The 24,038-nt window shown below is 41.6% G+C and overlaps 1 protein-coding gene across 3 annotated transcripts in view; it reads left to right on the forward strand.

Annotated features, from left to right (window-relative positions):
• Window positions 1–24,038, forward strand: part of tox2 (TOX high mobility group box family member 2) — an 88,475-nt gene that overhangs the window by 41,497 nt on the left and 22,940 nt on the right. For all 3 annotated transcript variants that reach the window (XM_076110712.1, XM_076110711.1, XM_076110713.1), the window contains exons 3-4: window positions 2,863–2,922; window positions 17,445–17,717. In XM_076110712.1, the coding sequence (XP_075966827.1) occupies window positions 2,863–2,922; window positions 17,445–17,717 (333 nt within the window). The remainder of the gene's footprint in view (window positions 1–2,862; window positions 2,923–17,444; window positions 17,718–24,038) is intronic.

Genomic DNA, 24,038 nt, shown 5'->3' on the forward strand with positions numbered 1-24,038 from the left:
TCCATCTCACTGTAGCTTTCCACCTCGCTCTCACCTTCACCCTCCATCCCCCTCCCCGATTTCCCCTCAATCCCTCTCTCTCTCTCTCTGTCTGTGTTTTCCTTTGCTCAATTGTTTTGCTGTAGATTTGGCCGCTATGATTAATGACCTCAAAGCTTCAGGAAAGCAAACAGAGACAGAGAGAGAGACAGAGAGAGAGAGAGAGAGAGAGAGACAACAAGCTCGCCCTTCCCTTACAAACCTCCCTTTTTCTCTCATGTCACCTGCTCTTATGTTCACACTGAGCACGTTATGTGATCTGCTTATTATGAGTGAGATTACACAAGAGAGAGATTTTATATGCACACATTTTGTATCTGATTTCTCAAGATAACCACCACCTGGCAGACAACAGCTCTTCCAGACCATTGTTGCATTTATAATTTGTTCTTATTTAGTTTATTTGGCGCGTTAAATGATTGCATACATTTTGTTATCATGCATGTCTATATGACCACACTGCATGTCCAGCTTTTGACATTATTTCTCAACGTTTTAGAGCTCTTGTCATCCTCTGTGTGTTAAACCAAAATGTTAAATGAACATCAGAGCAAGGGACCACTGATGAAATGAGCCTCTTGCTCAGAGGTCAAACTAGTCACACTCGAAGGTAGGCGTTAAGGGTCTTGCTCAAGGACACTTCAGCGGGGTAAATGCTTGAATATGGTTGATTTTAAGGTGACCGTGTGACTTTGTAACACAAAATAAACACATTTTATAACCCTGGAACTACTACTGTAAAGTACAATATGATATAATTTAGCTGGTTAAAAACAATTCAACTAAGCTAAGCTAAAGCGGCCATTTAGCTTAGCTTAGTGTAAAGACTAGAAGCAGGGCAAAACAGCTCGGAAGCCAGGAAGTCACCCGCCCAAAAAAGATCTTCCAACACATAACCTGTAAACCCTTTAAAGAGATGTACACAAACATAATTTGTGAGCTTTAGAGGGTTTGAGGTGGAAAATAATTATTTTTACCTTTCCCCTCGATTTAGATATTGTTTGTTATTCTAACAACTCGGTGCCCACAGTGACTCCTTCACATTGCGCTGCAGGAGCACCACCACAGACGCCAGTTTGCTCCTTGACATTCTGTACAATTGCTTTCCACTCGCCCTGTTTTGCTCATCAACATCTGGTTTGCAGGTGTGAAAATAACCTATTTCAAGATACCGTCACTTCCAGCGCGATGTGATTGGGAAAGCAAGTAAAAACGTTTTCCAGCGCAATAAAGAAAGTAATTTCATTTGCAGAATACAATGATTATTCCTCCAGCAAACTAATAGTGCTATCAGACAGAAATCATTGCACTAGAAGTAACAGCTCCATCAGAGTCCGAATGATAACGTGGAAATGGAATTGGGGCTTCAAATGGAATAATGGTGCAAGGAATTGTCTTTGTGCTGCAGTTTGTTTGGTGCTCTGAGTGTGTCATGTATGAAGATAGAAACAAAAAAAAGTAAATTCTATAGTAGAGGAATCTGACTATGATTTTAATTGAAAATAGAAAAAAAGAAAATCCTCCAAAAAGGGTTTATATTGACCAACTGAACAACTACATTAGAGTAGATTTAGTCCCTGGAACACATGGCTTATTATTACATGAGGTGAAACAGGACTATGAAAACATTGTGGCCTATTTTCGGTCCCTCCACACAGTTTGAGAAACACCTCCAGCAAGTTACTGTGGGCAGTGGGCACATCTCTGTCCCGTTACTCGACCTTACAGTCGCAGCTGTAATTCATCTCAGCCACTACTATAGCTGACTTGAGCTGTGTTTTGTTTCCTCAATAAATGGCTGGTGCCAAATAGTGTCAGACAGAGGAGCAGGCAAGGCCTCTGGGAGTGTGTGTGTGTGTGTGTGTTCATGTTTATATGCCGTGTGTTTCAAGCTGCGGCCTCTGGCTGTGACCCCAGTGTTAATCACACTACAGCCAGAACAACCACAGGCTCTATCGCCACTGCTGCTGCTACAACCCTCTTCCTCTCCCACTCTATTTGTCTCTCATTCATGCTCTCTGTTTCTATTTATCTCTCTCTCTCTCTCTTAGTCATCTCTCTTTCTTACATTTCGGTATTTGTCAACTTGTGTTATAATTCATGGTCATTATAATAATCACCTCCATTCTAGAGATTTTGTAAAACCTACACTACGGTCAAAAAACGACGTTGATCAGAGCGAGGAGCACGAACCTCCTACGGCTTTCCAAAAAGTAGAAATAGAAATCATCTTGAAGACTTTGAGTCTGACCGAAAGTAAACAGGGAAAGTAGGTCCTCCGGAAATTCCTGTAGCTGTTGCAGTGAACTTCGCGGCACAGCAAATCAATATCTGGGTCGACTCCTGGCCGACTTACCTGCCATGTGTCGCTTGATTATGCTAATGTGGCTTTGCTTTCATTTGATTTGACTGGCCAACTTGCTGGCTGACTAACTACACGGCCGTTGGTGCAAGTGTTGTGATTATCACTCTGCCTTTGTCGCCCTGTGACACCGGTGGATTCACAGCGGTGAGGTGTGTGTGTGCGCACTTACACACACACAATCTCAGGCTGTCGGTGAGAACTGAGACGAAGAGTGTGAGTTACACAAGCTTTGACAGGGCCTAATTATACGTGTCTCTAATGAACTGTAATTACTGACATCCACCAGAGCATCGAGGTCTATAAGCCGAGGACTCGCAGTCATTAGGCTGCTGTGTTACACTGTTTCTGTGTCTCCACTGACTGACTGAAAATCTCTGTTTTTTTGTCCTTGTTGTGATGTGTCGGTCTCTGCCTAACTGTTTTCTCATTTCTCTCTCTCCCTCTTTCCCTCTCTGCAGTTTGATGGTGACAACATGTACATGAATGAAAACAACCATGAGTTCCTCCCGCCAAACCAGGTGAGCGCAAATTGCCTCTAATGGAATACCTGCTCTTTTCCCCTTTTCCTCTTATTTCATCTGTTCCCGTGATTGTTGCGCAGCCATTTTCATTCCACCATTGTTCAAGCTTGTTAGGACGCACGACAAATTGTTTTTACTGAAACAACCACAGTTAGAGTTATATGACATCAGCTGAAAGCAAAGGGACTGAAAGCTCTCAAAAAAATAGTCCAATTAGTTCACCCATGTTTTATGCTGACAGATGTAAGAGAAAAAAAAAACTAGTCAATGCATTCTGCACTCCATGGGTGAAATATTCCCCCCGGGATAATAATGATAATATATAATAATCCGAGTGTTAGTGTTCAAAGAGTGGAATAAACAGAAACATATTTCCTCTAGTCCCAGAACCTGGAGTCTAATTGCAAATCCCTGCCAAGGATTCTTGCTTTTATTGTTTGTGGTTTTTTTGGATCCCCATAAGTTGTTACGTTGGCAACAACTACCATAGAAGTAGTCCATAGTGAAATGTACATACTGTCGATACGTGTTTGCACTTCTACTACATACAGTAAACACCGTAAAACAGTATCGCCATGACGGCTAACCCAATAAAACAACATCAAAACCAAATATATGACACACAAACACACAGACCAATTAATAGTAAAGCATTCAAATAAGAAGAAAATATTAAATTAATTTGCACATCTAGTCTGCAAAGAGAGTTAAAGACTCATTTTGATAATTTATGATGAATTTCTTGGTATTGTTTTCACTAGATTGTGAAGTATACAGATGTATACAGATCTATAAAAATGTAATATGTGTTGTCTATTATACACTAAAACTGGAATCTCTCCCAGCATGCACTGGACAGGTTGCTAGTCTATCACAGTCTATGTCAGACTGCCATAACTACATTTAAGCTAAGTACAGTATAGGAGGAAACCAGAGAACCTAAAATATCCAAATTCCAAACAAAAAGAGCTCGGACCTTCTTTCTGAGTCAACCATTAAACTATAACTCTGCCATCATAAAGTTCACTTTATTCAAATTACGCAACCATTCTCTGTGCACATAGTTTTCACTTCGGTAAAAGCTGAGCAGAAAGCGCTGCTTCACTGAGTGAGTTTTGGCCTCATTGCAAAGGATTTATTAAGTTAGCATAGAGGGGGAGCCAGCGCTCTTCTACATTACATGGCAACCATGTCACTGCCAGATACACTGTAGCACAGCTGGTCGTGAACAACTGGGAGACCATATGGTTGTGTTTGGACAGGGGGATTTGTGGAGTTTGGAAATAAACCCATCTGACATACGCAGGGGAGCAGGGAATTTGTCCCTGTCAATTGCAATTATTAGAACCGACCCATAGGCTACAGTAGTTCTGTGTTTCTGTTACATTTGCTGTCTTGCTTAATTTCTTAATGCCCTGGCTTGTTAAAGTGTGGCTCAAGGCCCAGAGTGAGAGACAGAGCTGCCTATGCTGTTCCTTGTACTCAATTCCCTAAGTTTATTTAGTTAACTCTGACGACAAATGTGTCTGTTTCAAAGTGATTTTCAGCAGGATAGTGCTGTTATCTGACAAATGTCTCAATCAGGTACTTGGCTGTCTAAATAATCTGAAGAACCACTGCTTTTATCGGCCATTTTTTATTCAGCGCATGTACTTTTACTGCAGTGCTGATTGTCCGATTACAAGTCGCGCTGATGTGCACAATGTTTTTTGCTGAATTACTGAGGGACAGATAAAACATCGCAAATGTGGCATGGAAGATAGACGGAGGGAGAAAGGGAGAGAAAGGTGGTTATCAAGGAAGCAAGAGGGAAAGAGACAGAGCGAGGGAAATGGCGTGAAACGCGGTGATGGGATGAGAGACGATTTTGCTTTGCTCTGTGTTATACTTTGTTTACTCAAGATCCCCTCATATTTGACATGTGCCTTGCTCTATTCTCCGCTTCACCAAGTTTAGCCTCTCCTTCCCTCTGACAGCTGGAATCAGGGAGGGCCTTAGGGCTGGGCACACACACACCGACAACACAACATAGAGATGGAGGAAATGGGAAGAATCGCTGGTTTGCACCTCCTTAGCTGTGTCCAAATTCTACACTTCGAACTAATTCTAAACAGATTTTAAGTTTGTAAACTGGACATGACTAAGGTATACGCAAACAAAGTGGGTATGCAGACTGACAATGCTTCAGTTGTGAGGGTGCTGCTGTTCATACACTGTTGATCCCACCGTGCACAAATTGGATAGTGGTGAAACAGAGGAAGATGTTGGGAAAAATACAAAATGCATTATGAAATCTTTCAGAATGATAAATAACAGTGGGATGTCCAAAATCTATGCCACATTCTCATTCTATATATCGTTATAGTATACGGATTTTTCAGTTAGATCAGATTAAATAAAAATACCATTTCCAGTATGAAATGCCATTTTAAACATGAAATCGTACAATGTTTGTGCCTTTCAGACATCAATCAAACTGCTACTTTAGAATTCAACTGACGATCAGACTGAACAAAAGAGGCGGCAAAATGTTTTCACAAAATATTTAACAGTTATGTTTTTGTTTTTTCTGAGATGTTTCTGGAGCTGTACCACCCACTATTAGTTTGACATTTTATCCAGCTGTGAGTATCCTCTCTTTGTGCGCTGCATCGTGGGAGAGTACTGAGCATCGACGGCACACTCATAAACAAATATAATACTCATATAGTCACGGTGTGAACATGCGCCGTACTCACAGCCTGCTTAGAAGTGGTGTGCAGTATAGATTTGGGACACAGTTGCAGTTTGATTGATGTCTATCAGCGTATGTGTTGCATAATTAATACAAATTGGTAAAGTGCATCGATTTCTTCTACGCTAACTGCAAAAAGGAATACAGTTCATATTCTTTGCAAGTATACAGCGTTTGACTGTGAATGTGTTTACGGTTGTGTTGTTTGTGCTGAGGTAAAAATGGACTTGGTGAAAGGAACAGAGGGATAACAGCTGCAGGGATAATTTTTTATTAATTAGTTTTACTCCTGAATAAACGTTATGTATGGTATATACAGTAGCTGCACTATTCTCAATATATTCCATCTTGAATAAAAACAAATCATACCGCCTAAAGCTCACTTTTCTCTGCTGGCTGCTTTATTATCTCACTTTACTTCTCTACCTCTCTTCCTCCCATTCTCACCGACTCCCCCACTTCTGCTCGTTTTCTCGCTCCGTTTCTCTTTTCCTCTCTTACCCCCCCGTTGCATTTAAATGCATTTGGGTCAGCGGTTCCGCCTCCAAACTGTGAAAGTGTGTCTCTCTCAGCGCTCGGCTGTCTCCGACTTCGGTTTCTGCATGTAATCGTTCTATTTAATCTGGCTCACCTATATAAATACATTATCTTCTACATTCATATAGGACAGAAGCAGGGCCCTGTTGAGTAACTCTGGCCAGCTGCATAGTGAGATGCTAAGATGGGTATGCTCTCGTGATGAGTCACAACGAAACGGGGTCAGTGCCATTGTCATATCGATGTTCCCATGAGCATCGCAGTCTGACCCTGCTTAGTTCTCTGTGGCGTTTCTTCCAGTCTCTCTCTACCCCCCCCAGCGGAGTGACAAAGTGTTAGTGATTCAATGACAAGGTCACGGACCTTGGTCGTGGCATCAACAAGCTCTTTGTCTGCCCCTGTGGCCACTGACCATTGTCGTGGCAACAATGTAGGAGAGAGTGACCAGCGACGAGAGGCTCCAGCTCGTTCCGGTGTCTTCGCAGAGGTTTGATCTGACCCTCGAGCACACAAAAAGAGACACACAAACACGAGATCTCCACAGTGGGAAGTGGATGGGCACCAGGTAGAGAGTCTTTTGCTTTATAATAAAAGATCCCTGCAGACCTTCACCTGAAGTGTGAGTTCTATTAAACAGAAAAGTACGTTGCGATCAAAGATAATGGCGCTGTGAAAATGCCTTCTCATAGCTCTGCGGCAAAGTGAAACAAACTGTATACTTCATCAGCACTTTACCTTGACAATGCTTTGCTTTGATGTCTTTCTCCCTGACTTATGAATTCATTTAGCAGAACTGCTGTTTGAGAGAAATGTGTCACAGAAAAAAAAAAAAAGAACACGAGGAGGAAATGAAAAGTGGGGAAGGAGGGGAGAAACTGCACAGGGGAATAATTCGGCTAATGGAGTGACTGTTTGGATATTCAGCAGAAGTAGGAACAGAGATTATGATCTCGCAATTAGCGTAACAAGGTTTTATTGATTGGCTGCCGCTGTAGCGTCTTTGCTGCCAAGACGCCGCATGTGGTTTTAACATGCACAGTGTGTGTGTAGCCCAGCCAGTCACACTAGTCCTACCACTATACGAGAGCAGAAGCCAGCTCTGCGTTACCATCGAGCTGTGGCCATTTACTGAGCATCAAAGCTGAAATATTATGGATTGCCGAGTTGAAAGGGTCTGTTTGAATGCCTGATGATAAAGTGGTCTGCATTTGCATTTTCCACTCACTTTTAAGTTAATGTATTACCCCCCCCCCCCCCTTGTCCTCTTTGAGTAAAATGCAGGTATTAAAAGGCAGCTTCTGGTAACGAGTGATTTGAAAGTTTGTCTGCCTGTTTTACATGTCGGGAGCTCAGATAATGTTTTAACGGTTAAGTTTGATGCTTTTTCTCGTCTCAGTTATTTTATTGTAAGTCATTGCTGGCAGGGATTCTACCGGCCCCTTGGGTGTTATAATTGTAATTAGGTCGGTGTGTGAGTGCCAGCAGCAGATTTCGGAGACACGGAGAAGCAGAGACGGATTGGAGACCGATGGAAAGTTGTTTTCATATGGCAGCAAACAGATGTGATTATGATGAAGTTTAGAACGCACCCTGACAGACTGAACTCACAATGAGGCCTTCGTGTTATTTTTGTTATTCTTAAAATTATTTTAATGAGGGAGTTAATGTTGTAAGAGCTCCTTTGAACAGAAACGATATCTGTCACAGTTTTAGTGCCTAAACTTGTGTTAACTCCGGTCTGATGAACATGATTAAGTCCTATTCCACAGCTCCCCTGTGTCTCTCATCTTTCCCCCATATGTTTCTGATGAACAATTGTAGAACATGATCCCATAGTCTTTTATGTCCAACCTTTGACAAATCTATCACCTCGTCCCTCTATGCTCTGAATTAAAGGCCCATTCCACCTTTCCAGTTTAGATGAGTGATTCTCTTGTTTGGCAGCAGCCCAAAGCCCAGCCGGCCCGTCTGGAACCTCGGCGAAGCCTGATTGGTCAGGTTCAGCCATGTGTGACTGACAGGAAGCCTGCTGATTGGGGGAGACGGTATCTTCGGATCGTTGCACTGATTAAAGCCTTGCGGCGGCGTTTTGTAAACTCCCGCCGTCCGGGGTCCCCGCACCAGCGCCCTGGCACTGCTGGTCTGAATTACAGCTCGGCCGCATTAGTCTGATTTACAGCTTCCTCCCGCTGTTTAGATTGGAGCTGGGGACTAGAGTGGCAGGCTCCTCCTACCCTACACTTCCACCTGCCCCCTCTCTTCCAATTGATTCTCCCACCCTCCCACCCTCTACTCGTCACCCCGATCTTCCCAATCACTTGTATGTTCTCCCCTCATATCCCACCTCACATGATGTACCTAATTCATCCGTCCTCCGGGCTTCGTACTTCCCACCAGTTATTCTGCTCTTCTTACCTTTCCCCTCTCTCCCTTACTCATCCTCTTTGTCTCCCCCCTCTGTCTTTCCTTCTTCCTTTTCTGCCTTCCTCCCACCTCCATCTCCCCTCTATCTACCTCCTGTATTCCTCCTTTTCTCAAATGCTCCCCTCAAACCTCTGACAGCGTCCCTTTACCTTTCTGAGTACCCCCCCCCCCCTCCTCTCTCTCACTCCCTCACTACATCTTTTGTGAAAATGAAAACAAAGAGCAGCCTGCCAAAATATTTCTATAGCTGTTCGCTGACGAAGCAGAGAGTGGAGACAATGCAAAAGGATGTGCAGGCATATTTGTCGCGGCAGCAGAAAGATGGAAAGTTCTCTCCATGTGGCCTTTTCACAGTCATTGGGAAACATTCTCACCCTCCTCACTCACTCTTTTGCCCTGTTTAAAAGCCCTCTGTTTGAATTACTCATCTGACATGGCACCACATATAAATGCACAGTTGTATATTTGTGTAAGGCCCTCGCTCTGCCAAGCCGTCCATTCTTCTGTTGCCCCAGGTGATCAGGTGAAACTAATGGCAACCTTAATGTGTTTGTGTAGGCCCTTCACCCCATTGGACAACACGATGACGGACCAAACACTCACTCTTGTGCTCGATCACATGCCAGAGTGTTATAAAAGACATGCAATGGGCAGTGTCTTTTTAGCCTTTTCATAACTGCAGAGATTTCCAACCTCTTTTAAAGAAATAAATCTCACAACGTACGTGAACTGGTTTCCCTCATGGCTGCAAAAAAAAAAATATGGTTTATTAGACAGGAAAAGAGAGATTCATTAGCACAAATACTTGGTTAATTATTGATGCAGTATCTTCAAGGTAAGAAAAAAGCCCAAAACTGACATCGATCCATGTTGGCTTATTTCCTCTGCTGAGAAAAAGTTTAGTAATAGAAATGCTCCCAATCTTGTGTTTTGCACCTTTAAGCAGCACACAGTTAGACAGCCTTTATAGTTTAATAACATGTTATTTATATATCCGTGTAGGTCTTCTAGCAGTGCAACACCGGTGGGGCTCACCATGTAAGACAATACAGAACCAGAAATGTAAACGGTCCCAGGAAATTGCGTGAGGATGATTTCAGTGCACTTTTCTGTGCCTGAATAGTCCCGATGCAGTTAACAACACTTAGCTGCTGTTTGTAGTTGGATTAACACGAGTGTATATAGGCATACTAGCAATGAGGCTGCTACCATCAGCATGCTAATATGCTCAGAAACAATGCATTTATGCTGATGTTTAGCAGGCACAATGTTTGGCATGTTCACCATAGTTACATAGCATGCTAACATGTTGTCAGAACTACAAACAATGTAATGTGGCTACTGGCTAAAACCCCCCAAAAACTAGGCCCGTTAAGCTGTTCCTGTTCTGGTTTTACTCTGAAATCTTAGTTGTGGATATGCTGCGATGCTGGGGGTTCTTTTGTGAAGCATCAAGTGTGAGTTGCAGTGTGGAGTTCTAGCGGAAGACAGCGAGGTTCATTGACGCTGGAGAGCTGTCTCCTCTACTCCCCTCCACTCCCCACCAGCCTCTTATTAACAATGGCACCAAGAGTACGAGGGTCCAGATGTTAGTCTCCTGCTCCCACCAGCTGTGCCAGCCTCCAATACACAGCCTCATTGACTCTGAACCAGGGAGACACTTAAGAACACACTAACACCACAAACACACACGGAGCAGGCAGTCTCAGTGAGTTTTTGTTTTAAGACAAATCATGGATACCTACAAAATGTTCACAAAAGTATTCAAGAGCTATTGCACCCAGGTCTGAGCAAGAAGAACGGCACGCGGACTCACATTTGTCACACAGATTAAATGACACACACACACACACACACACACTTTACACCCCTCTTCTCCTGGTGTATGGCAGAGTTATTTGTGGGTGACAGGATCCTAACAATTCTCAGAATAATGCACGTTTGTTTGGATGACTGCGCCATCAGCGCTCCCTTTGTCATTTTCAACATTGTTTGAGTCAGTCGGTACTGATCCACCAACCCTTTATTGTGCTGTTTTTTGTCCATTTACTTGCTCTTGTAACAATAATTAGTTTTGTCATTCACACACACAGTGGTACCATTGTCCACATGTTAATGATGATTTTGACAGTAAGCGCAGAAGAGTAGATAACTGAAGAGTCATTCAAAATTTTAAAAAGCAGTCGACTCGCTGCTGTTTTTCTGGCCTTGCCAAGCCTCCGCGTGCTCATAACTCAGCAGTAGCAGTAGCTGTTGTCAAGCCTCGGAGAACAGACAGTGGTGTGCCAATGAGCGAAGTTAAAAAGGCTTTCCTCTCCAGGAGACATGGCTGCTCTGAACAGGAAGAGACAAAGGGGACTCTGGAAATAATACTGTATGTCTGCGAATGTGACATTGTAAACCTAGATTCACCCTGTCAGGCAATAAGTTTGATTATGGTCCTCATTTGAAATGTTGGATTCATATCTTTCCCCTCCCCCCGTCTTTTCTGCTCCCTCCTCTCTGCTTTCTACTCCATCCACCCTCCTCCTCCTCCTCCTCCTCCTCCTCCTCCTCCTCCTCCTCCTCTCTTCTCCCGTCACCCACCACAGTATCAACATTGCCATCACAATCCCCCTAGATGACTGTTGGGTAACCTGAGCAATCTTGTGCACTCATGGTTTGTTTTCTGACCGCATTAGTGGAGATCACAGTTAAGTTTTCACTGACACTGAGCAGCATCTGCATATCATTACTGCCGCGAGGTCCTGAACTCTTACCGTGCACACAACGCAAACCAGCAGAGGAAGATATAGATACATGTTTATTTATCAAACAATAAACCTTATTCCTCTTCAGAGTAATAACTTTGTGTTTTTTTTTTTGCCACTGTTACACATCTATTCTATTCTACAGTCTCGTCATTTGGGAGCTATTTTAAATGTTGTTTGTGTTCCAGTTGAATGTTCAGCAATAATGATGTGGTTGTTGCTGCTGACAGCTCGTCTCTCGCCAAAATCAAGTGTTATTAGACAGTGAGGAAGAAACAGAGACAGAAAAGAAAAAAACAGAGAGAGAGAAGAGGGTCAGTGACACATTTTCAATGAATCTAATTGAAAAAGAAAGAAAAAGGGGAGGAGGAGAAGCAACACAGGCGCAGAAGGCAGCTAATGTCTGGCCACTCTCGTCGGTTTGCTGAATAAAAAGAAAGCATGCGAGAGACGGACCGAAACAGAGGTACAAGGGAGGTTGTGTTTATTATTTGATAAAGCCTCCCTTATAACCTCAGCATGTTGTGCAATAGCTCTGGCTCTCCTTCACCTCTGCGGTGTGCCACTTCAAATTAGTCGCTTGTGGAGAGGGCCTGCCCCGTCTTTGCAAAATGCATTAGTACGCCACTCAGAGCCTCATACAGCCTAGGGTTAAACACAAATTATATCATTTCTGTCATCCAATCAAATCACGCTGACCTATTGACCTGCCAGATGAGTCAAATGCATAATGAAATATGACATGGCACAAAAGCTCTGATTCTAATCTGCTCTGACACGCGATCAGATGAGGATGACCTCCTGACCTTGACTGACAAGTGAGACGAGCACTGGGAACAGGATACACGAGGGAGAAGAAGGGAAGGAAACATAAAAGAAGAAGGGGGAAATATAAGCAATTAGGAAGGCTGGTTTTAGTGAATGGGAGGTTAGTTAGTAATCAACTCAGTATCTGGGGTGAATGGGGCCATCTGCATCTTCGGACTTTGGGCCGTTGTTATTCGCTTTGATTATTCTCCCAATTTCCTCCATAATTTCCTTCCCATAACGATAAATAAGAAGCATTTTCTTCACAGAGCTGCGGCCAGGGCTGAAGAGATAGTGGCTGGATTTTATTTCCTAGAAAGAGTGTGACTGTGACATTATTTTTTCCCAGTCTCACTGCCTCCCAGTCTCCTCCCCCCCCCCCCCCCCCCCCCCACCCGCCGCCACCCCATCCTTTCACCCAACAGAAACCAAGTACATGGCGATTTAGCATCCCCATCCCCACAGTCCCTTTCATGATTTCCAAACAGTAACATGGTGACAGATAAATAATGCAGCCTGGCGGTTTTAGAGGGAGATGAGATGGCAGGGGAATAAGCCAAAGAGGGAGGGGTTGATTCGGGTCCGGGGGATGTGGAGCAGGGACCAGAACTGTTTGGGCTCTGTGAGGGACAGGCCAGGCTGGCGTTGGGCCAGCCAAGAGAGGAAGAGGAGAATGGAGGTGTAGGGTGGCTGTAACTGGATCTATGGCCCACTCCCCCTCCCTCTCTTTGGGCTCTGCTGGAGAAGGCTTTGTGGTGTGTCGATACCCCCCCCCCCCCCCTGAAATGATATTGTAGCAGAAGAAAGACTATGGCTTTAATTAAGCCTGAGTTGACTGAGAGAGATGGAGGGATAAGGAGAGAGAGAAAGAGGAAAGGGGAAAAAGAAGGAGTATCAAAAAACAAACAGCCCAATAAACAGTTCAGTTCATGCCGTTAAGCGTTTGAAAGTAAGTGATCTTTGTAGTCTGACGACAGCTATTTGCCTCTGCTGTGTTCCATTAAAACAAGAGCTCTGTGTACACTAGTAAACAGGATCATTCATAAATATACAGTATAATCTTCCTCTGGGAGAGCGATGGCAGAGCGAATGAAAATGGATGATGCCCTCAAATTCTTCCCAAAGATAAATCCACCGTTTTCCTTGCAAACCGGACTGCGTGGAAAGGAGCGATAACGGAGCCCGACTTGGTCTCTGTGTGCAGAGTGCTGCACGTCGGCCACGGGAAGGTGTTGGAACGAAGAGTGTCGGTGGTGATGGAAGTGGTAGTGTGTGTGGGGGATTTTGAGCATAAATCACCGCTGTGACAAAGCTCTCCAATAGGCAGATAAGTGCACATTAGTGGTAAGGCAGATCTGTCATCGTCTGTCTCCGAGCTGTCGGTCCCGCCCTCTCTCCCCGAAACCAACACTGACTTGAGAGGACTCCAAACTCTGCGTCTGAATATGCTCACCATGCATGTTCTTATTGTGTGGCTTAATTTCTTTCTTGATTATTTTTATAAATATAGCAAATGTTCACCATGCATGGGCCACCTGTTTGTATTATGATGTTCCTTTTTAGGTAATATAGTAAGAAACTAATAATACGACTAGGGTTGCAACTAATGATTATTTTCATTATAGATTTATCGGCTGAATATTGTCTTGATTAGTTGATTAACTATTGACGATGTGGAATTTCAAAAGATAATGACAAATGTGCTCATTACCCAGAGTCCAAGGTGACGTATTAAAAAAATATATTCAGTTTTCAATAATGTAAAACAAAGAAAAGCAGAAAATCCGGACTTCTGAGAAGCTGGAAGCAGATTATCTTTTACATTTTTAATTTTTAAATGGCATAAACAATTAATCAATTATCAAAATAGTTGCATATACAACAATATGCCAAGATCATGTAGTGTTTTACAAATACTAAACAGCATGCAGCTCTTTTATTGTGCATTTGAATTTATATTTGACAGTGAATCATTTTTCAGAATATACAATTTAATATTAATTGGGCTATGTCCTAAAAATCCAGATTTCTACGAGCATTACAACAATAATCTCAGAAAAAGAAGGCGAATGTACAGATAATGAGCCATTAGCCACAGTCAATATCATCTCCAGAAGGCCTTGGATACTCGGGCAGTGTTACAGAGGGAGGGAGAGCTCTGTGCCAAAATAAAAGACAAGCTGGAATGCTCCCCAATCAATGTTATTTTCTCTCTCAGTCCCAGACCAACTGTCTATTCATCTGTTTCTTTCAAATGAAAGGTGTGCTGCTATGTAACACTTACAGTCGAGAGATCTGTCTCTTAATTCAAATGTTACAGATTGTGTTTCGCTCACTGTGCAGACTGAGCATACTGTGTATTGGAAATAACGCCGCTATTGATCAGATGAGGAAAATAAAGGATGTTTCTGGAAGAAAATAGAATCTGTGTAACGCAGCTTTTGGTAGGAATGTGACCCTGACTATTGAAAGTGACCCCGTGACGAGTACCTCATATGGGGGGGGAAAACAAAGAGGAGGCTTTTGTTTGAAAAGTTAATTCCATACTAGGACACATGCTGGTCCGCATGATCCATCAAATGCATTGCTTTTGTTTGGATTTTACTTTTAAAAAGGAGAAAATAGTATACATTAGCTAGAGTGCGCATGTTAGCTCTGTACATGCAAGCTCATTCTGAATAGAGGAATATGAATAATTTATCTTCCCACAATCCAACTGGGAAGGTCCTTGGTATTTACATTTCATCATCAAGCCCTCACAGCAATCTTAACACATGACACATCCTCAGTCTGCATCCCTTTGCACAATCAAAAGCAGCGGACGGGACCAGGAAAATGTTTAAGTGGCGTGGATATCAATTTATACACGGAGAAAATAAAAGGCTGATAAACATGCTAGATGATGACTAAGCGTGGCGGCATTCACGGTACACAGTGGTCACCCCCCAGTCGTAAGTGAAGCGCAGTGAAAAATGACGGTGAATGCAGAGGCTCCGATGGACCGGGCGCACCGGGACTCACTTTTACACAATGGCCCCAATGTTTATTGCAGACAATTTAGCTTCCTTCCAACAATTATGAGATAAATTGAATCTCAGGAAATGTTCGTTTTCTTGTCCAATACAATAACACTATCCCCAAAGGTTTACAAAAAACATCTGTCTTCACAAGGACAGTCCAGAAAATTAATATCAACTGGCTTGCAGGCTATGTCAGGACAAAGTAAATCTAATTGAGACAATCACACTTTTGTTTTTTACTGTTTTTCATTTGGTGTTACATGTAGGAAGATGAAAGTGTGCCATAAACGCTGAGTCTGTGTCTACATTCTTGCTTCACAAGAAAAACATCGCTGACGTCCTTTTTTTGTGGTCAAATTAAAGATGGGTGTTTTAGTGTTTTAGGTATTGTAACTTAATGAAATTCCTCTCATCTGGCTTTGTGCTTACCGCCTTAGATTGGTATTAATTTAAAAAGACTTTGGATACATTTTAATCCTGCTGAAAGCAAGTGTTGTAAAAACAAGATTGTCAGTTACTATGTACGTCAGATTTGTGATCCAAATGGGAAAAAGGCAACAAAACCCATCTTTTTTTAATTTCAGTTTTTTTGAAGTTTGTTGGCAGGCCTTCTTGTTTCCTTTATTTATTCCAAACAGCTGAAAAATGGTCATTTATAATTAGGAAGCTATCCTTTTTAGTTATATATCTTAACAAACCTGTAATTTATATGGACACAATATCACAGAATGGGCCTTTATGCTCACCTTTATAGGTTGAGTGAAACAAGAAAAAAGAAATGTGCCCCGTATCCTCTCTCCTTTCTTCCATCTCCCCATGCCCCTTATTTTCTAAAAGTATCTGTTTGAGAGATAAATGACCACTCTGCTGCCGAGGATGACAGCCTACACAAAGATGATATTGAATTTATTTCAGAAATGTTGCAGAACTGACTGTTTGATGTATACTGCTAGACATGAATCATAAAAATTCTATTAAAAAACCCTTGAATGGCTGACACCAGAATATTATTTGTGATGATTAATTTGACTCAGTCATTACAATGGGAGTCAAGTTGGATAGTCTCAGACAAAATTGCTTTTCATTCCCTGTTGAATTTCCCTGCTATTTTTCTTTTCTTCTTGCTCTGTGCAGGACTCTGATCTGATTGGACTTACTGTGTTAGCGCGACAGCACACAAATACAGAGGCTGTTGGTGTTATTTATCACTGATCGGCTGAGTTTTTGTTCCAAAATGAGACGTTCAAAATATGAAACTAAATTACACCTCTTCTAACAAAAATGACAGATCAGAATTCAAACAGTTTACAAAGCTATTTGTAGGAACTGAATCCATAGGGGAACGAGATGCTAACGTATTAACGATCCTTATGGTTGTATTTACACCAACGGTTACTTTACACAGAAGTGCTTTAATGAAGCATAAAAACATTAATATTCATTTTAACATTTATTTTGGATCAATCATGTTTAGATATACAAAAGAAATATGCATCGAGACAAAAAGCATTTCCTTCGAAGAAAGTCGTGTTGCCTAACAAACAATATATATATATATTGATACAAACAATAATACGTCTGTCTAGATGTTAGTTTTAATGAATTCAACATTTTTGAAGAAAGAGTAAGACATGTGTTTGTGGGGGGTTGGGGTAATGTGAAGGGCTCTAAATACTACCCATGAACCTCAGCTGGCATCGCTATGGAGAAGTAGCCAATTAGAGGCGCAAATTAGAGCTGTAGCAAACTCCAAGTGCTTTGTTGTTGCATTTGTTAGCTAAACTCACCATAGTTGCCACATTCATCCTAAAGTAAACTGATTTAAACTGCTGAATATATTTATTTAATGGAGGTTTCTTTATGAAATGCACCATGAGAGTTGTAGTTGACTATGTGTCCTCACATTTTACATACACAGGCTTGTAGCTTTGACTTTTTTTTTTTCATTTTGAAAAGCAATGCTCATCTTTTGTGCTACTGATGATTCAACTTGGAGAGTTGTATACTCCAGTTACATAACATGGCCTATGCAGGAAATGAACAGGGTTTTCAGAACTCTTGGCACCGGAAATAACGATTCTCTCTCTCAGACTCTATCACTATAAACTGAATGTCTAAATCTGCAACCCATATGGAATCGTGTCATGTGGATATCAGTTATATGTCTTAGCTTTAGTTTGATCTACGGATATCCACTACTTCCTTAAATCTGAGTTTTCTCACTTTTGTCCTCTTTGTTTCTCTCAGAGCTACACAGGTCAGACTGGCGGCGGAGGAGGAGGCGGAGGAGGAGGCAGTGGAAATGGAGACGAAGACTACGAGATCCCCCCCATCACTCCACCTAACCACCCCGAGCCTTCTCTCCTTCACCTGATGGAGCACGACTCTACAGGCTACCTCTGCCACTCACTGCAACACAATGGGCTCATCAACCCGTATTCCTACCCAGAGCTGCCCACACTCATGATGTCTAACATGCTGGCACAGGACGGCCACCTCGTCTCCAGCCAAATGCCCTCGGTGAGTAGCACTGCGCGGACTGAACCGTTCCACAGGGTAACCCTAGAAAGCTGATGTTTAAGGAGTCAGAGAATATTTTCAGTAATGGTCACAAAAGTTATTTTATGCCTCAGAGGAAAGGGTTTTACTTAACACTTTTAGTATGGGGTGTGAATTCAACTGTGCTGGCTTTTACAAAAACTGTAGGACGTTGAAGAAGTGTTTTTTACCCAGGAGGACATGTATTTACCCTCGCATGTGCAGACACACACACACACACACACACACCTACACAAAAAGCATACACTGAGGCAGATAAAAAAGTTGCAATTTAGAGCGGGAGGGGAAGATGATGGAGCACCGGGGAGATTGAACAAATTTGACCTTTTAAAATGATTTTCAAAGCTTTTTGGATATTGCAAAAACATTGAAAAACAGCCGTTTAAAAGCGCTCTCTAATGTGAAACAGATTACGAGCCCATAAGGTAAACGTAATTTTCAAGACATGAAAAAGGGGGCTAAGTGGGGGGAACTGAATGATTGTTCAGTGGTTTCCATGTCGGCTCTGATGCATGGCGAAAAGGATTGTGGGTAAATCCATCAGCATCATATCTACCTCGACAGCATGCATCGGTCAATCTGTCAAGCCTTCAAACATGAATGCGCACTGATTACTCCCTCAGCTCCACGCAGAACTACTCCTCCACAAATTAGCATCTCCTAACCGTAATTGCATTCATAGAAACTGCAGGAAATAGAGCAGGTTTCTATCACAATAAATGATATTATGTAAAGCTTATGCGTGAAGCATAATGTATAGGCTGCAGTCAGCAAATGTCTCTCGTATAGTGTACATATGGCTAGAAATGAGCAAATGATTGAAGCTCAAGGTAATGTCTTTTTTTTGGATCCTGCTATTCAGTGACCAAAACGTAAATATTGTAATAGAGATGCACTGAACAGCATTCATGTTCTGGTTTGATATTTGCTTCAATTCTACATAAATGAGGCAGATAGCCTCGAAAAAAGGTGGTGGTTTCATAAACCAAACATCGCAACGAAACGGACAAGAAGAACAAAAGTTCAGGGTAATTAACACAGAGCAAATAAAGCAAAGAAATGAAGTGTCGTGACTGCAACCTCCCAGCAAGCTGCTACTAACAGCAACTCTCCCAGTATGTGCCTAAGTGGCTTTATATCCCCCCTGGCCCCAACCTAATTGGACTGAACCACTGCATGTGATTAGGTAAACCAGCGAGGGTGATTCCGACTGAAAGCAGAATATTTAAAGCTGAACAACTATTAACACACTCTTCCCCCCAAGATAGATTGTATGCCCCCTCCCTTAACTAGCCAACAGTGTCTGGTCAAACAAAAGAAGAGTAAAAGACTAGTGGGCCCTACCCCTTTCTCTTTAGCCCGTATTGCCAGTGACCAAAATGGAAAATCATTCATTAAAAAACAAGCACATGAACCTAACTTTAGAAATACATCAACTAATTGATGGCTGCCTAACTAGACACAGGAGGCCTGACTCAGCCTGATGACAGTGATTGCCGTAGGACATGAATCTGGCCATTGTGAAAAGGTACCGAGGGAACCTTTTCACAATGGACAGATGTGAATGTTTTTATTTTTATTTTTATTGATTGCAGCACTGAGATCTAAGTGAAAATTTCTTGGAAACGAAAGAGCACATATGGTCAAAAATATTAACATCTAAAAGATGTTCAGGGTTTGAAAATCAGAATATCATACTTTCATAGCGTACTTGATATCGACTGAGATATAAAAAGATACAGAGATAATTACACTCAACGTCTGTGCCTTTCTTTAATGTAATAGATTGAATGGGGTTCATACAATAGTCTTTGTCTTCAGAAAAGACATGAAATCAGTGTCTGTTAATGAAAATTAAATACAAGCAGCTGCATGAGCATGAAGTATTCTAATGTTCATCATAAACAGAAGAGATATGATGAAACAACAGTCCTCATATAGCCAGAATATGGTTGGTTTTGCTCTGAAATACAAACATACTATGTATTATATATAATGTTTCAATATCCCCCCTAGCTATTGGATTCATGTGTCATTTATCTTCATATTCATTTCACATTTTGCTCATGACCTTTACTGTGGAGACAGTGGTTGATTGGCCAGTGTTTCGCTCAGCAGTCAGGATATTTGTTACTGCTACAGAGGGTTTTAATAGATTGGGTATTTTCAGGTTGTGTGATAAAAATGCATGAGATTTGAAATGTTTGAAATGGCACACGATGAACATGTAACCAAAACACACACACACACACACACGCACACACACACACTATTAATGCTGGTAAACAATTGCTATTGTGATAACCTGGTGGGTTGATTCAGTTTTGAAAGTGGAGCCACAAAGATGAGCGCAACACGCGTTTTGAATGTGATATTTTGACCAAATTAAGTTTGCATTCAGGCTCATTTAGAAGCAAATCGATCAGGAAAAAGCCAAAAAGATATTACAGCTTTTAACCAGATGATCAGTGATCTTTAAGAAAATGTTATAACCTCCCAAACCTTGATATTTCTAGCTGGCTCCGAGGGAAGTTCCTTGAACTCTGGGCTCTGCTTCAACTTCATTGCAAAAAAAGCAGCATATAAAGCGAACTCAGACATTTCTAAGTCAAATAGGCTGCCTGGCGAAACTACCAAACCGTAGCAGAGGTTCATTTGTGCTGAAAATGGAGTGTCTATTAAATCGGTGCCTCACCTTGACACACTCTGTCGAGCAGAGTAATTAAGCAAACTCTGCAGTTCAAACATGAGATTCTATCATAATGAATACTTCACTTGACACGGATAGATAAATAACGAGGGGTTAATTCTAATTGTAGACAGTTTTGTGTGCTAAAAAATGCATGCACATGTAGATAGAAAGGGATTATTTTTGCTGCTGTTGACATACTGTTTGTGTGTTTCCAAGTGGGTCTGTGTATTTCTGTGTCCTCACTATAAACAATATCTCTGCTGTTGAAATGGATCCACTACATCTGGAGGTCAGGCCTTATATTCAATCTTGAGCACATTGAAAAAAAAATCCATTAGGGTTCATCTTTCCTGCATCAGCCATTCTATTGTGGTGCTGCAGTGAGATCTGTTTTCATCAGGCAGATTCAATACGTGAGCTGGGCAATGAAAAGAGTGCAATAGAGTTGGATGAAGAGAGGAGGGAGGAGGGGGGGGGGGGGGCATTGTGGGTAGGAAAGCAAGAAATTGCAAAGAAGAAAGAGGTAACTCTCATTCAAAATGAGCATATACCTCCAGTGTTCTGTACCTCCTGGATTTCATTATTAGATATTTTAGAGATAATTCAGTTGAGTGAAATAAGGTTATTCTATCTCGACAAAAGGTTCAGAGCTTCTGGTTTCTAAATGCGTGCCTGTGTGATTCAAGTATGAGGACGTTTAGAAGTACGCCATTGCAGGTGCAACATATAAACATAAAATAAATAGGGCGATTATATAACAAAAAGGATTTAGAGTAGAGCAGTATTACAGCAGCAGTTGATCATAGTCAGGGGGGCTGTTAGCGAACTGTGAGACGAAACAGTGTTTCGATTTAGATCTCGAGGTGGATACAACCGTGGATTGTGGGTGTGGATCCTCCAGACCTATTTTCACTCACATGCAAACTGAAACGGCTAGTGAAGGTACTCGATCGTAGTAAAGTTTCTCTTATATAATGAAATTAAATCACCGAAATGTGTTTCTGAAAACATTTGAGGTGAGAAACAAGGCATGCAGTTGATAAATCTCTGTTTTAGATTAAAAAGGCTACTTAAAAAGTTTGTCGGGAGTTTCCAGAGGCAGCAATTACCATTCGCAGCGGTTTATGGGATGAGTAGTTCCTTCACTCTTAAAATAATAATGTACACAGTCTTTTTTTTTTCATTTTCAAACTCCTCTTTGGCTCAGAATAAATTGTTTTATGGTCACGATTCATCTCGTGGTTGGTTGGCTTGGTTCCATGCTTAAAACTCTTTAAGCATGGATTTTCCGAAACAAGTGGAGTGAATGAATGGGAAACTTCACCTCTGAAACCGGAGCTGTGGACTTGACACTGTTGTGGAATATTTCTTATGACTAGTCGGGAGAAGAAAGTTGAGGTTTTCTATCAATATAAAGTAAAACAGAGTTTTGATGAACGATCAAGGTTTGTAAAGCCAATTTATTTGCTTGCAAGCAAAGAGAACAGTCTCACAGACACATTGCAGTGATCTGTATGAGTGCTCTGCATAACAGTCTCAATGCATGGACATTTATACTCAGACAGCTTCCTGTTATCTGCTTTAGCTAACAAGAATACACAAAGAACACAGTTAAAGGCAGGTCATCCTTCGAGCCTTAGTATACTTCATTTAAGACAGTCAGGAAGATGCTTTATCTCCTGTTTGCAAATCCCTTTGTTCACAGTCTGCCTTACAATAATCAGTTTAAACTCACAACAGATGCTTCCTTTGAAGCCACTGTGACATCGTTAAAATGACCATTGCAGAGACAGAATAGACATTCTTTACCCTCACTCATCATATCTGCATGCAAAGGTTTACGCCTTTACAACTTCAGATAACGCGTTACAAAGGAAGTGAAAAGTATTTCAAACAGAGGATCTCTGTTAATCAAGGCCTCTCTGTGTCTCTGTCTTACGAAGAAGAAAGAAACAGTGCACAATGATAACAGATAACAAGACACCTGGATACTAAACTAATTAAAGTCATCTACTGAAACTACAGTTTGGTGTCTGCTCTTTTAGGACTTACATTCTTTAAACCTTCACATGAGACTATGACATATTTTCCCATTACAACACTGCCCGTGGTCACTGTAATGAAGGAACATGTTAGCCAGTGTGTTTCAATAGTAAAACAACAATGGAGGTCTTTGGCTACACGGACAATGCTTGTTCGTAGATCTGAATCGAGCTGTCAATTAAGAAATTGAATTGGATAATTGATCGTTGAAGTAACCTTTTATGCATAAGTGCGAAGAAAACAATTAAATAATATCAAATTGGGTTTTTAGGAACTTGTATTTGGCATTTTTCACAAATTTCTATCATTTCACAAACCAAACCAAGACTCGACTAGATGTCAAAATATTTTGCAGATTAATCAACCCACTTGTCAGTAGGATCAATACATTGTTGGAATTGTTTTCTGTCAACATAACAGAACTATAATATATTGCCAGTCTGATTCTTTAGCTCGATAGAAATCCAGAGCACATCTATTGCTTCCACATGACTCTCAACATGGCGACGGTTGAGCCGGGGCTCGCACCTAACGCTGCTAACATCGCTAACGGTGCAAACAACGGCAACAGTGCTGACAGAGCTAACGGTGTTCACCTGAGGGGGAACCGGAGGGTGGGTGCTATACGCTTCCACGACGTTATCTGCTGTAACCATCATGTGAGCGCGGTGCAGAGCGACGGCCCCTCGTGCACTAAAAGCACACGCAGCCATATGTCAACGATGCAAGGAGCAGCTCGGATTACAACACACACACATTCTCTTCTCAGGTAGACATTACTCCAATAAAGTTGTTTGCTGCTTAATGCTCTCAATGTCACATAGAAAACCTTGAAGTTTAAATCATTAATATCAGGAGTTGAGAGAAGTTAACTTTCCTGTCCAACCAGGTGGTGAATTTTTAGTTTTTTTTTTCTCATGCTGACAGACCTGAAAAACATAATTGAATGTACTTTCCTAATTGTGTAAAGAAGCCATTTTCAATTCATATTTTTTTTCTTTTTTCTGCTGCTTATTGTGTTGCGGTCTGAAGCCCCTCCTGGCCAAACCTGATATCTTTCAGAGAGCTCTTTTCTCAGATGCTCTGATGCACTTGGCAGAGCCTCTCTCTCTCTCTCTCTGTTAATGCCCCCACTGTCATACCATCTACAAGTTCCAAAACACATTAGACATTTAATAGCCATGCTCAGGTTGCAATGATCTTATCAATACAGCCCAGAAAGATACACATCTCTGCTGCTGCTAGTGAATAATGTCTGGACTCACAAGTGAAATGGCCTTGTTGTTGTTGTCTAATGTGTCTTTATTTACATCAAAACGTGCCGAAAGCAAAACCATTTTATCATTGGCTTTGATATATATTAGATTCACACCTGTGCTATGACAACGACATCTGCAATCTATTTGAGCAGAAAAACTCCACATTCAATTATGGTACATTTAAAATCCGTATGACATGCATGCCTGCGACTGGAATAAATTATCTTTGATTAAGGTTTTTTCATGTTCCTCAATGATGCATGCAATATTAGCCATCATCAAACTGGC

The sequence above is a fragment of the Anarhichas minor genome, unplaced genomic scaffold, assembly GCF_050575085.1.
Source record: "Anarhichas minor isolate MPS153535 unplaced genomic scaffold, ASM5057508v1 ptg000043l, whole genome shotgun sequence".
NCBI classification, from domain to species: Eukaryota; Metazoa; Chordata; class Actinopteri; order Perciformes; family Anarhichadidae; genus Anarhichas; species Anarhichas minor.